This window comes from Solea senegalensis, linkage group LG4 (assembly GCF_019176455.1).
Source record: "Solea senegalensis isolate Sse05_10M linkage group LG4, IFAPA_SoseM_1, whole genome shotgun sequence".
NCBI lineage: Eukaryota > Metazoa > Chordata > Actinopteri > Pleuronectiformes > Soleidae > Solea > Solea senegalensis.
This window is the reverse complement of record NC_058024.1, coordinates 15765330-15780807: the sequence shown is the minus strand read 5'-3', so window position 1 is coordinate 15780807 and position 15478 is coordinate 15765330. Positions and strand designations below refer to the sequence as shown.

The window sequence follows — 15478 nt, the reverse complement described above, 5'->3', positions numbered from 1 at the left end:
TTGTTGTGTTTGGTCTCCCAATGTTTTTTGAAATTAAGTCAGATTTGAAAAAAAATCCTCTAGTGCCTCATTCCATGCAGTAAACGAATTAGAGAAATGCAAGAGTGATATAAACATATTGAGGCAAATGTTTTGGTCAGACCTCTGGAAACCTCTTTGTCAGGTTACAATATGAATGTCGCCTGAAGAATTCATTTGCCTGACATTGCATTTGTGGTGGCTGGATGCTGATGAATGATGTCGCCCGCTAAATTCAGATGCCACAAGAATTTCCATAGTGGAAAACAACCAGCAGCCTCAGTCATGACTGGACAATCATTTCCCGACTTGTTGTAATTGTTATTGTCAGTGGCAGAAAAGGAAAGCCGAGACTTTCATTTTCATGAGAAAAGCACCCGCACGCTGATGTCATCATATAAAGCAGACGCGGTCGCGATTGTGAGGAATAACCGTATTGCCAGAGAATGTGCAGGCGGGAATCTGCAGCTCTGAACAGCACTGAGTAATTATCGAGCTTGACGATATATCTCACTTACTTAGAAGGGAGGCATGATTCGCAAAGAGATATGAAGACAAATTCTGAAAAAATTGTCTGAAGTCTTTTAAGAGGAATCATGTGTTTGGCTCCCTACTGGAAAGGAGCTACGTGAAAAATAAATGATGAGAGGAAGAAATGGAGCAGATGAGTCCTCACACACAAAAATGGGAAGAAAAATGTTAAGTATTTCAAGACAAAACTTTGGAGCTTGGACATCACTACCAAAAGCGATATTTAATGCAATACAAACTTCTAGAACTTTGATGTCTGTTCCTGAATTTGATCTACTTGAAAGTGTTATTATAGAACTAATTCTAGATTTCGTCTTGTTTCTTCAACTATTTAAAAAGTGTAGTTTCCCAAACAGGTGTGTTTCATCAATAAGCATTAATTCAAGAAAAATGGCTTCATCTAAGACACAAAAAAAATAAAAATAAAACAACACACAGACCAAAACCATTGAAATACTCAACCATGCACACATGAAACATGGAAGAGATGGAGCCAGAGAGGCAGATAAAAGGACAGGCATTTGCAGGAACAGGTCTGCTGTTCATTAAAGCTTTCAGATTTTCTTCACTGTAGCAGATATTGCTGAAAGGACTTTCATTTTATAGCTGCCTGGGGTCAATGTGCTTCGAGGTCACCCACTTCTTAAGAGACAGTAACTTGAAACAGCAAATAAAATAGGACACAGGTCACAAACTGTCATGTGTCTTGAGTCTTGAGGTAAATGGGAAGTAATTATATACATGATTATTCTCAGTGTTGGCATGCTGATATCATTGTCCTTTACATCCTGCCAGTGTCTCTATGTCATGGACCAAGTTACCGTGTCATGTGACGATACATGTATTCTGGTTTCTGCAATAGCTGCTTTGTAATTGTGTCCTCAGTCCATTAAGCAAATACTAATTTAGTTGTAGTCTTGTACTACAACCATATTTTTCATCGTCAGCTTACTCTCTCTTACTCAAATAGTCTACATGTCTTGGGTGGGTGAGACACTTAGCCCCGCGTGGCTTCTGATGGCTGTGCCAGCAGCCAGGAAATGGGTATGATAGAAAAACGCTGTATGAATATGGCTGTGAATGGGTTAATGGCAAAACTGTAGTGTAGAGCAGCTTTAAATGGTCATCAAAACTACAAAAGCGCAATATAAATCCAGACCATTACACTCAGTACCCCATAATGACACATTAAAGAAGAATATATTATAGTTAATATATATATTATAGTGAAATCAGTATTCAGACCCGGTTTTGGTACTGTTTCAATCACCTTGTGAAGGTTTCTCCCACTGCCACTGTGAAACTCTGGAGCTCAGCTCGAGTGATCCTCAGATTCTTTGTCGTCTCTGTTACCACTGCCTGTCCTCCATGATTGTTCAGCCTCGCATCTCGACGCAGTGTCCTTCAAATTCCAACCTTATTGTATTTAAGTGTGAGAAGTGCAGGGTAACTTTTGCAGTTTTCAACCGATCTGCGCTTCGATTCAACCCTGTCCTTCAACCTTATGACTTTGGCTGTTTTTCATCTGCATGAGACTTTGTTATGACATGTTGAATTTACCGCAGGTGGACTCGGGGCGTAGGGTCTCTTTGCATTGTTGTTGATATGAAAAACATTCACGGGCCCAGACCACAGATAGAAGATGATGTTGGCAGTGAGCAACCCTCTGGCTTGCAAACTCATAATTTAGTGTACCACACCACCTCAACCTTGACTCCCATTTTCAAACCATTCAACCTGAGCTGTCGCTTGAATATGCTTATGACTAATCCTGTCCATCGTGGTCACTTCACACAGAAATCTCAGCATCTTCAGCTCTGCCACCTCCATGTCCTAGTGGCCTGCACAGTGGCCAGGCACAGATTCCCTAGAATCTGGGCCCAAGACTGGCCCTGGCAATAGGGGATGGAGCCCAAGCCCAATCCAACCCGACAGGTTTTCAGAATTTTCAGGCCCAAACCCAAATCATAACAAACATGTAGGCCGTTAATGTTAGACATTAAAATAGGTTAATTGGAGGGGTTCAGTGTGGTTAAATGAATTAGGTTTTGGACTATGAATTTATTTAACTTGAGGAATGAGACGGGTGCAGTCATTAGACGTCGTCCGACCTTATCTGAGCACTTTTAATGGTGTAAGTAGGTCAATTTAATTTTCCTTTCAATATTAAGTTTATTCAGGAAATACTTTGACACATTTTTTGGGTTGTTAAATTGATTATTTTGTTTTTGAAGCGCAATACTGCGACAGCAGCTGCATATTGCAGGTCGGCTCGTCGTCAAGGGTTGAACTTGATTTTAAACTTAGTCCAGTGATTTGCCTTTCCTCTCTTGTTCTCCAGTATCGAATGTTTGTGACGGGAGTGCGATAATGTGGTCTGTGAATCTGAGTAACAGTTATGTGGGTGACGTGGAGCGGGGAGGGTGAGCGCGGAGAGAATTGCTGTGAGAATTGTTGCTGTTTGAATTGGTTTCAGTTTAAACACAGACACATCCTTCAAATTGGCAGGAAAAAAAAGGCAGAGTCCGAACCGAGTCCAAGGTAATTATGTAGTAATCGACCTGAAGCCCGGCCCTCAGGCTGTCGAGGTGTCAGGCCACCATCTGGTACCCCAGATGAAGGGTACCAAAATGGTTGGGGACAGTTATTTGAATACTATTCCTAAAGGAAACCCAAAAAACATGTACTGTACTGAACCATTCCACATAGTTGGCAAAACTCAAAGCATGACTATTGCCTCTGTTTGAAGATTTGACTGTGCAGTGGTATGCAGTATTATATCTATCAACATTTTAATGTTTTCAATCACATAAACACAGTCTTAATGACAGGACAGTCATAAGCATTGATGCATTTGTCACTTACCTAAACAGTCCTTTTGGTGAGCGAATGTTCCCTTTGGGCAGCTCGTCATACACTTGCCTTTGTACAGCTGGAAGCCAGACTTACACTTGGTGCAGAAGTCCCGGCTGAAACAGTGCTCACAGTCCAAAGAGCGGCACTCTGAGAGGAGAAAGACCATCGTACATCTGGTCAATAAACAAATACAAAACATCTGCTCTCGTCATAAATCTGTCTAGAGTGAAATCAGGGGAAAACTCAAGTCTCCTGTTTACTTTGTCACCCTTCACTTTGCTCTTGAAGGTGAAAAGCAGGTGAGTGGAGAAGACGGCACAACCCCACAGATTGAAAACAGAGGGCATGTGTGAAAGGGTATTTCTAATGTGATGTAGGATATTTCTATTTTCTCATGTAAAAAAGATACTGGCGTGGGGCTTGGGGATGTCTGTTTCCAAGTTAATATAATTTTATATGAGCTGCGGAAAGAGTACACACTTCAAAAGAAATGTCAGTTTGTTGGCTCAACGTTCAAAATTATGCCTTAAATGTACAGAAGGAATCAGCAAATGCTAACGAGTCAGTTATGACGAATGGCCTTGTTTTTTCTATGCTATGAGGACTTTTGGAAATTCCGCAAAACAAGTAAACGTCAAATAATGACATGTTAACCAACAAGCTGTGTCCGTTTCGTATTCACGAAAGCTCCATTGACAAGTCGTAACATTTATGGGGTTTTCTAAAATGACGGTTCCCATTGAAGTTCAATTTTTAATACTGGAATTGTTTAGTTTGTCTTTGGACAGGGTTTCCTCACCGACTATATTTCCTCTTGTAATATGTTCCTGATATTACGGTTAAGTTAAGTCGTCCTCTGTTGTAAAGTCCGGTTTGAAGGCACCGATGATCGCAGCGCTGGCTTTTATGTCTGTGGGTGTTTTTAAAAGGAAACTGCAGGAATCAAACATTCGTGTTAAGTTAGCCTTGAACAAATTAATGAATATTCTGTGTTTAACATGTGTTTGAAGCTTCAGGTTAGGAATCAGTTACAGATGATACAGACGGACTGTGGCTTTGAAAGCAGGGTTACCACACGTGCTAATGCTACATGACAAACGTTGTGTGTGTGTGCGTGTGCGTGTGTGTGTGTGTGTGTGTGTTTTAAGTGTATCTCATGTCAGCTGATATTTTTGAACACTCACAGTTTTCGTCTCTTTCTGCCTGTGCACCAAACTGTGTGTGTGTGAGTTTCCTGCAGTATTTCCTCTTGCTCATGATTCTGCTCTGTTCATTCATGCACCCAGTGATGTTTGGAAACAGGAAACCCCATGAAGAGCGCAAATTCCCTCTACCAATCAAAAACGCAAGTTGCGCTCATGTCTTTACTGATGTCAGGTGATCAGGAATGGGATGTAATTGGTGGTGGATTGGTTTGCAGCTGATGGCAGGACATGCTGCTTCTGACTCTTATATTTGTAGAATAAAAGCATTTTCTTTTGAGGCTGTAGGTGTTTGTATCTGTGATCTGAGTAGTTATGGTTACTGTTTTCATCCAAGAAAAAAAGTATACGCTTTGAGACCCAATTATTAATCTGTGTGATTACATTGAGAAGTAATGTCAGTCAGTCAGACCGACAGAGAAACATACTCATGCAGCGGTTGATGTCCTTCCCTCTCTGTCCATAGTGTCCAGCGGGACAAGCATGGAGACAGGTTCCGTGGTGGGACATTCCATCCCTCTGCAGGAACAGGAAGAGCCGCTCAGGGCAGCGCACACAGCCGTTGTCACGGGAACACTCCAGACAGCTCCGGCAGTCCACTGACGTCCCTCTGTGAGCTGCACAACACAACACACACTGGATTAGGACAGAAGACAGGTTAGAAGAAGAAAAGGAGAAGAGGGTGGTGGGGTGGTGGGATGTGGAGAAGGAGACATCACAAATCCTCATGGTACCACGAGAATTTCTGCACTCCATGAAAGATCCAGCACTGAGCTCCTAAATATGTGTAAATATTGTAGACGGGAAGACATTTACACAAAGCCCCAGTGAATTTATAGTGATTCAGTGTAGGATTTCAGCCTTCAAATAATGTTTCCAAGATTATTTTGATGGTATGTCAACATACAACAGGGTGAATGGCACCTCTGTCAAATCCTGAGCAGTTCAGCATCGCCTGCATTGGCACTATGGAACGTCTGCGTCCGGGTCCATGCCACAAAAAGAAGTACAACATTCTCCTCAGCAGCATACATCACAGAAATAGGAAGGAAAAAAAAACAATGATTTTCCATTATCATAATAATGGTTCTATCTATCACGATTGAATGATAACAGCAATTGAAATATTCCAACCGTTTCCAAAACAACAAACAATATTTGTTTTTGGTTCTAAAATAAACATCCCGTGCTTCAATAATTATTGATTACTGGACAACATGATATGTGGCTGATGCCTGTCAGTCTATAGCAGGGGTCACCAACCTTTTTGAGACCGAGAGCTACCTGAAGGTTAGAGAATAATATGGAGGGCTACCATATTAACATTTTATGCAGTTTACCATTTAAATGATAAATATTATGCATTCAATTGCATACACATTAATTCCAGTGCTTACTCCTAATGATTATCACAGTTTTTATAAACAATATCAAGGACATTTTACTCAGTGATCATATGGATACATACAAGTGAGGTGAAGTGAAATGAGCCCGCAGGCACCTCGTTGGCTGCTCGCGGGCACCACGTTGGTGACCACTGGTCTATAGGATTCATAATCTAGTATCTCATTCAACACACTGAATCAAAACACAAACATTTTATTCACTTCTGTTCCTCTGGCACTCGATGTGCACTCACCCTTGACAAGGTTATTGCAGAGATCTGAAGACCGATTATACTTGGTAGCTTGAGAGTCAGGATTTCATCTAAGCCAAAGTAAGTCCTCTTATTATTATTCTTATTATTAAAGGTGAGTTGAGATGTCTGCTCCCAGCGACACAGGAGACTCAGCAGACTCAGCAGACAAAGTTGGAATGGGAACGGGGGATAAGGAGGGGTATGGAAAAAAAAAACGGGCAAGGTGGAGTGGAAAATTGGGTAGGGTGAAGATAAGAGGAATGGAAAGATGGACTAAATCTGCTCCGGAGGTAAGAGGTGTATGCGTGAGTCTGAATGATCACCGAGTCTGATCCTCTTAAAGTACCTGTGGCTGACTGCAGACATTCTGACTTCTGATTAAATCACATCACCAGTGGAAGTCATTAAAGGTCACAGCTTATGTAACTTCCGTCAAACAAAATACAACATTTTAACGTCTTTGAAAGCCTGCACAGAACATATCATCAGTTCCAAAATGAGCAGCCCTGCTTGTACAGAGCATCATTTGTATCTCCTCCTTCCTCAAGTCATTTTAAACTTGGAAAACAACATTCTCTATTGTTATGTTAAACATGTTCTCTATCAGCTACATTAAAGCTACTAAAGGCGTCAATGGCAAACTCACCAACTGGACCTGCAGACTAGAAGTTGGGTAATGTTTCTTTCAAAACCTCTTTCTTTATTTTGTATAGTATTTGCAGGAGTAGACATGGGAGTAGCGATTGCATATGCAGTGCTTGTATTTATCATGTTGGGAAATTATCAATTACAGGACACTCGTGATTGACGTTCTGTGGGAAGGTGTTGCTGCTTCTTCTGTAGAGGATAGTGGTTTGCCATGCAAGTGCCAGTAGAGACCTGATACCCTTAAGGGGCCATGGGTTTCTGCTTGGGTTTTATTTTTTTTATGGTCTCAACCACCATCTTTAGATTCAAAAGTAGATAGCATGTCATATCAAGTCATTCATTGCCATCACCCCCATTGTTACCACTCATGTGGTGTGAACTCAGATACTCCTGGTCACATGACTCCTCTTGTGTGGGACGCGCGGACTGACTTTAAATTGTTGTGGAGAAAAACAATCCTAATAAAATACAACACACATAAAGACTGAATGATTGAATTCAACTCAGCTCAATGTACCACTGATGAGATCTGCCTTAGATCTGAGCGACTTTGTGAGAGACAGTTTGTGTTGTCATGAGTTACATAAAAAAAACAAAACATCAAATTACTTTTATTTTGGGACATTTGTTTGAATTTTATTTGCAAAGCAGCAAATCACAACTGACGTTTTCTCAAGGCACTTCAAAATAGTATAGCAGCTGAAAACCAACAAGAATCAGAACAGGAGTAATAAGGTGGATCTTCTGACAATCCCACAGCAGCTCTATCAGCTGAAAGAAAATGTGCCAGTAGATATAATGTAAGCAGCTGTGAGTTTCCCTCTCCCCTCTCTTGGATATCAAATAGAAACCACAAACGCAAAACTGATTATCATTTCAAAAGACATTTGTTCCACTTAAACTGGAGACACACTACAAGATATGTCCTTGATTTTACCCGCAGTTTACACTTGGGCAGAGTCTGCTCCAGTCAGTTCTACTTGGGGACAGTCTGCATGGCTAGTTTGCACAGAAATCAGTTAGTGTGTGAGGGGTGAGTGAGTGAGGGTAACCAACCTCAAACACGTTTGAATTTTTTTGCGCCCACTTTGGACGCATTCAGACAGTGTGTACTGAGTACCGACCCAGCTGCAAACGCATGTTGCCAATAGGGAATAAAAAAGAGTCGGTGGGATAAAGGAAACAGCGTCAGAAGACAAAGGCAACAGGAAGTAGCAACGATGGTGATGTTTGTTTATCCTTTTAAACTGTCGCTCTCGTAGACATGGTCGCTCTCATGAGAGTTTGCGCGAGCGTTTGATGCGTTCAGTTGGCTTCAGTTGATCCCTCATGAGCTACAGATCCTCAGTCGTTCAGTTCTCATAAAAAGATCTGTCGGTTACTGTGTAAGTCTTTTGGAAAAGAGTCGTGTAGTGTGTCCCCAGATTTATGTATGTATATATATATATATATATATATATATATACAGTGTATATATATATATACAGTGTATGTGTATGTATATATATATATATATATATATATATATATGTATATATATATATATATATATACACCCAAAAATCCAAAAATTCTTGCCAGACTCGGTCAGGTTCAGACAAACATAAATAAAATAAGGTGCATTCAAGTTTATTAAATTAGTTTATTGCAAATGTTGATTGAGAATAACTGATTCATGGTGAGTCTATACTAATATACTTATTATACAGTATAACAGCTGCTGAAAACTCTTAAGGTGTGTGACTTGTGTGATCGATTACTTTTGTCCTTTGCTGTAACCATAAATAAAAGCTACAGCCACCGGGACCGTCATAGCATGTTTTCGCTTACTCAAACTGTGTCAGGTTTGGATCGGGCTTGGAACAAATAATACAAGACACATGTCTGGTTCGGTCCATAATTTCTTGAGCTCAGTTGGGTTCTGGCAGAAAAATGCGGCCCGAGCCGCACTCTCGAGCTGATCGTGCATCGGCAACAGAAAGAGAGAAAGGAAAAAAAATAGTCCGAAAACATGCTGTGTTTCTACAGACTTGTAATAAAATATCCCTGTCAAAGTTGAGCACGAATAAATCATAAAGAATCATTGAAAATTACTTAACGATCCAACAACAGAAACTGATGTAGTAAAAGATAGATAAAGAGACAAAGGCTTGAAGAAAAACTGAAGAAATATGACAAACTTTGCTAGTTGTTAAAACAATTTTTTGTAGCGGTTAAGAAAAAAAGAGGTTGTGATGGAACAGGTGCACACAGTCTCACACGATTGCATGTGATATATATATATATAAATAAATAAGTGCAAGCTCTAATGTGTGAGACACTTTAGTGTTTATTGTTGCTGAGCTGAATCAGCACTAGAACAGTTTACTGTTGCATGTAGGACACAAGTCCAGTGATCGTATCATCCAGAGAGGACAGGGAGATCCATTCATTTTAATAGCAGGAATATCAATATCTCTCTCTGTCTCTCTCTTTTTTAGCCAGTATTTTATGATACATATTGTGTGAGGTGGATGGATTTGTTTTACTGGGAATTTGATCGATTTTGGTTGGCTGTAGCTATAAAAGTTCAAGAACCACTGATTTAGTGATTCCATGTATGTTATATTGAGTTGTATCATAAAGTGTTCTACTTTTCTTTTTAATTTTTTTTTTTAAAGTTTGTACTCTGAACTTGGAAAAAAAAGTTAAATGTGTACTTTTGGCATTTAAATTAAAGTAAAAAGTAAATTCCACTTAATCTTGACTAAACACAACAAGTATATATAAAGAAAACACAACTTAACACTTAACAGAATCTCAACTGGGCCCTGACATTGTTAAGTTTGGGAGTGGATGACCTAGAGGCCCATCTAGTATGATTTGCTTACTCCACATACAAGTTACAATCAAATCTCCTTACAAATTGACTCCACTCAAATAGAGACACGTCGTCCATCATTATTTACAGTCCTTAATTAACTGCTATACTACACAAGGTGTGCAGTGGTTTATGGAAGATAGTGCTTCAAAGGATGGTGTGGATTTGTCTTTCGAATTCTGGCCAAAACAAACCATGTCTCTCCTTTGGAAGAGCCTTTGAACTTGGCGAGTCCCTCTCGGCCAATTATGACAAATTTGTTATCACAGCTGACACAAATTCTGTAAGTACCTGTCTTTGGGAACCTTTCAGAATTGACATCAGCAATTCTCCCACTATCTGGGAGAAGTGAGGAATCACTGTAAAACAGCAGCTGTTTCATATTTCAAACAAATTTTCCAACAATCTGCGTTTTGCATTGGGGTGTTAGACCTCTGAACCTCTGAACCTGCATGTACCTAATGCATGTTTCCAAGTCATCTCAGCTCAGCTGAGTTGAGCAAAGTTACAGTTAGGGAGGAAGAGAGAAGAAAAGACGAAGACTATGTACTGAAGAGTTCAGTGAAGAGGAAAAAAGGGCAGATTTCCTCAGAATAACCCAGGGACCCATTTCACTGAGCTTTGGGTCCTCACTTTGAGGCCCTGATCCATTGTCTGAAAAACAGTTCTCTACACATGTGCTATCGATCTGCGGGCTTAAGGGACTCTAAGAGGAGCGGCAGGTTTAGGTAGCGTAAAACTGTAACCTCTGACCCTGCATGAGATTGCACTGGGTTTTTAACAAGCACCAGGTGTAACAAGCTCTGTAGGGATTTCCACAAAACATGCTCGCAAGTAAAGGGGACTTACACCCTAAAACTGAATTTAGATAATGTGTTAAAGGTAAAAAAGTAAAGGAAATTGGTTTACAACAAAATAAATATGTTCTTATGGTTTATTGGACTCACCAATTCTGGAGAATCATTTTGAGATTAAATAATAAAAAAAAACCTCATATTAATGTCCTCCCAAATAATTGCATTAATTCCAATCCTGCAGACGAAAAAGCTGACTCTGACACTTTGGCGCTGCGTCTCCTAAGTGTCTGGACTCTTGAGAATGGTTGGAAACTCTGCTTTCAGAAGATATTCCCTCATTTAGGGATTTTATGATTGTGGTGCAAACCACATTTTACAATTTGGTAACTTAATCATTGGCTTTACATCTTGATTCACATCATGTTCTGACTCATCAATCCATGCCTTGTGACCAATAAAAGGGTGTGATTGGGTGGAGTGGTGCAATTTGACACCCGTCTTTAACAGGAATTCTGTTTCAGTGTGTGTTTTTCCACTAAAAGACAGCAGCCACCACCTCTGTAGATGGAGCCAAAATACCCACAATGCACCACAAATATATGTATTGACCAGAAAAAATGAGCCAGGTGGGGGTGATGTGATAAAGCAGATGTGTGGTACCTACTCGTGCTCATGTCTGGACATGTGAATGCAGCTGGGTCAGTGATGCCTCAAATGTGCTCTTGTGTTACATCTTTACTTTTTACTGTGCAGAACTTGGTTCCTGGTTCACTCCTGTCATATTAAATGTCTCTCCTCGTATTTTCTCTCAAGAAATGACTCCAGTGTGAGCCAATAAAGCAAAACCCCCAAAAATATCATGTTATAATAGGACTATCATTGGCCTATTTAGATACTTCTCTCTTCACTGTCTAATTTGTCTCATTAGATACTCTTTATTGTTTTTGCCAGCGTTTTGTCTGGTAAAAAGTTAAGGATGGGATTTGATTCCATTTTCTCGGGATGTAGGTCATGGCCCAAGGAAGAAAAGATACAATTTCAGTGGTGATGCAGATACACATCCCTCTTTGATTTGAAACAGTGGAAAACTGAGATGTGTGTGCTCTCTGGGTGCCTTCTACTCTCCCACTGTCTTAATCAGTAATTGCTCTTGATCAGCAGATTTTTCAGCCTAATGACTAACAAGTTTCATCCATTCAATAGACGCAATGAGGTGGAGTAACTTATAAGTAGAAACTGGTATACATGACAGTATAAATAGCCTTCCTTGCATTTACGCATTGATGGGCAGGACGGCTTGAATAATAGCCAGCAGCTTGTTGAGCTGGTTAAGTGTCATCTCCAGGTTATAAAAAATGCTAACATTTTGGGATGGGGACTCTCTGTCCTGATCTGAACCCAACAGATGAGTACAGACAGATGCACACGTAATATGTGACAGATGACTCGAGGCAATCGCCCCGTTTCTGAAATGCTTTGTCGATACCAACGCACATTTCATCGTGTTTATTGTGTTTTAAGACTAATTTTCCCCCTTTCTTTGGTCGTTTTGTAGCTTAAGCAATCGTAGCCAATGGTGGAGTAGCGACCTTTCCACCGATGGTGCGTATGCGTGCAGCTGCTTAGTAGAACTCAGTCAATAAGAAGTCAATAGCAGCACAGTCTGCTCTGTTATTTGTCATCATAGGCCAAGTTTTTTCCCCGAGACTGCATGCTAACAGAGGAGGCTCAGAAGTCTTAGACATACAATTTACATTAGGCTGAAAGGTTATTATGTAATAATTGATCAGTAACTCCAAAAATATGTCACGTAGCCCAGCTTTAGACGATAAAATGTTCTTCCAGCAATTATAACGTACTGAAGAGAAAACATGCCCAAAAGCTCAACAAAACGATTAAATCATACTTGAGGTGGTACAAACGCACACACAGTCAGAGGTGAACAGACTGCATTTATGTTTCTAAAATAACTGATAATTCCTGTGATTATTGATTAATTGGCACAATACGACTAGAATTTTAGAGGACTACAAAGCACTGTGTTCAAATGTTGTCTCTGAACACACAAGCAAGATGACATATTTGCATTTTTTTGTTTTTTGTTGCATGTGTTTTTCTTTTTTTTCTTGCTCCCTTTGATTTCTTCAGTAAAACAGTCTCAGGTGCCGAACGTTATCCACTGTAATCTTATAAAAACACAACTAGCACCAATGGACATGATAACGAGTTAATAACTTCTACAGTTCAGCTCTCCTGCTCTGAAGCCTTTTCAGCTGTGTGTGGTTAATTCACAGCCAAATGAACCAAGTCCAGATGTGACAGAGGGTGAAAAGGTGGGACATTTGGGTCAGGGAGCTTGTGCGTGTGTGTGTGTGTGTGTGTGTCCCAGTAGTCAAGGAAGGAGAGGAAACAGGGCGGTGGTGGGGGTTGAAGAGAGAGGATGAATAAGACAACCTAATTATCTTTGGTGTGAAGTGATGAATTTTAACAGCGGGTCAACCTGTCAAGTCGACGAGCAGCATTTTGCCTTTCAGACTGAAAACAATATCTAACCTCAGGCAGTTGGGATCCATTTACTGTATCTCGAATGTCTAAAAGCATTTCTCTGCAATAGTTATGTATAATTTCAGGCAACATTAATTTAAAAATTGTACATATCTTTAAAAAATGAATCATGTATATGTCTATTTTGTCCATTCCCTATCATTTGTACTACTGACATCACATAGAAAAGTTTTTTTAACCTGGACTTATAGTCACTTTCTTAATAGATGCCTTGTCTTGGTGAATTAACATTATAATGCTTTTTTAATTCAACACCCTGCTTTTTGCAGTGACCTTATAAACCTCCTATATTTGTAACTACGCAGTCTTGCTGCACAGCCGATTATCCTGACCACCCGATGACTTCAAGCAGCCCCTCTAATCATTATTGAACACTTCACCTCTGATTGTCTGAGTGGGCACAGAGGGAAATGTCGGAAGCCAAAATTGACAGCGCAAATGAGACCGAATCCCCCTCTATTACTCCCAAATTCCTGAGGAAATGCAAGACGCCGGCGAGCGTGAGGGTCACCACATACCTGCGTGGATGTGGTCAGGACTTAAGGGTTTTTAAGGAGATTCATTAGCCACAAAATGTGATTCTGAGCAGAACTTCCCACCTCTGTGGAGTGACATTTCAGCCACTCATAACTGTGAGTTGCATGAAGACATAAAAACGTTGTAGGAGGGAAACCAAATGGATTCAAGATTTATTGATGCGCCACATTCACCGTGATTTGCAAATAAATATTCAAGTGTTTTGTTTCTGGATTTGGAGCGATCGAAGGAAAAACTTGTCATCAAATGTAAAATATAATAATGGCTCAACATCTGCAGCAGCCACTTGATGTAGTAAATGTCTGCCGCTTGTTAAAGTGGAGCCTCGTCATTTATTGTCAGTTATTCTGCATTTAGATCAAATAAACGGACACTAAATGTCCAATAGTTTTAAATCATCCTCTAATGAGGTTACGTGCAGTGAGAAACCCTTTTATACACTTTTTGTTTCAGATATGAACTTAATCTAAAAATCTAACAGATAACTGGTAATCTGCAACCTCATGGTACACATGTAGCTCTGTAATGTCAATTATTTGTAAATTTAAGTTGATATTATGTATCAGGAATTTAAATGTAACTAGAATGTTGTCATTGTGTATTATGCACAGAATCCAATCAAGTTTCATCTTTGAAACCAATAGGAATATAAAAAAAGGAGAATTTACAATAATTAATAGAGAAAAGATTGTAATTTGTAAAGTTGCAACCTCACACAAAAAAACCAATCCATGCTGCATACTCACCACTTTGCTTCTGTATGACTCCAGACCCCCTTCTGATCACCTCACATAGCAAGGATATCACAAAGGCAAAGAGTCGCAAATGCATCTGGGCTGCTGTCAAGCGCCCGCTTCAGTGCCAGGCTGTGGACATCTGCAGGGACTCCAGGGGCTCAGGTAGAAGATTTAGTTCCAAAGCAAGGGAGCGATAGAGGCGAGAGGAGAAAAGAGCAACGGCAGGGGTTTAAAAGCTGTAGCGATGGATGAGGATGAAGTGATCTCACAGGCCCACAGCGGCGATGAAAACGGTGACTGTTAAGGTGAGGGAAGAGAGGCGAGACAGAAGAAAACAAATCCTCCTCTCCTTTTTGTCCACTTTCACACAGAAGATTTAGGGCAGAGATGAAGAGACAGGCGGCCATAAAAAACAAAAGCGGAGCAGAGCAGAGTGAGAAACACCAGAGGTGTGGAGAGCAGTGCCTCATCTACTTCCCTAGACTGGTTGCTTGGAGTGAAAACTCACCATTTAACTACCACTGTCAAATTTGCGATAAACGAGCCCCACTTATCCCATAGCCATCTTTAACCCTTTATTGGCTCTCGGGGCCTAAGTGGTTCCATATTTCCAGCCTGATCTTTAGCCCCCTCCTACTCGCTAGTGTTGTTTCGGTCTCTTCTTTTTATTACTCTTGTTTACTTTTGTTTTCCTGTACACGACTGCTTTGTTTTCTGTTGAAATGATATTAAATAGGGGCAGTCGTCAAACTTAATTTGACCAACAGAGGAAGAAAAGCAGCTGGGGAAGAGCATGACTTTCATCCTATTACAATACGTTTGTGGAGTTGATTAGTTTTGTGTGTTTGGGCAACAAGTTGTCTGTAAAATAATGGTAACATTCATTCTTAAGTGGTGGTTTTAGACTAAGGTACATTAAGCTATTAAATCAAATGTTGTTTGTTCAGTTAGTTAGGATAAAGTATCATCCAAACACTCTGCATATACACTGACTATTACCAGTTACTATTATGATAACAATATTTATTATAGCAAATAAGTTATGTTTTACAATATTTAGCAAACTGACACACATATGGTGGCTTTAT

General features: G+C 40.1%; 1 protein-coding gene across 1 annotated transcript in view; it reads right to left on the bottom strand.

Moving 5' to 3' along the window:
- The window catches only part of rspo4 (R-spondin 4), a 32832-nt gene extending 17934 nt beyond the window's left edge, over nt 1–14898 (bottom strand). Inside the window, exons 1-3 of the mRNA XM_044024594.1 lie at nt 14400–14898; nt 5036–5224; nt 3415–3552 (exon numbers count right to left, since the gene is read on the bottom strand). Of these exons, the coding sequence (XP_043880529.1) occupies nt 3415–3552; nt 5036–5224; nt 14400–14484 (412 nt within the window). The 5' untranslated portion in view covers nt 14485–14898. The remainder of the gene's footprint in view (nt 1–3414; nt 3553–5035; nt 5225–14399) is intronic.
- Between the last annotated feature and the right edge of the window lie 580 nt (nt 14899–15478).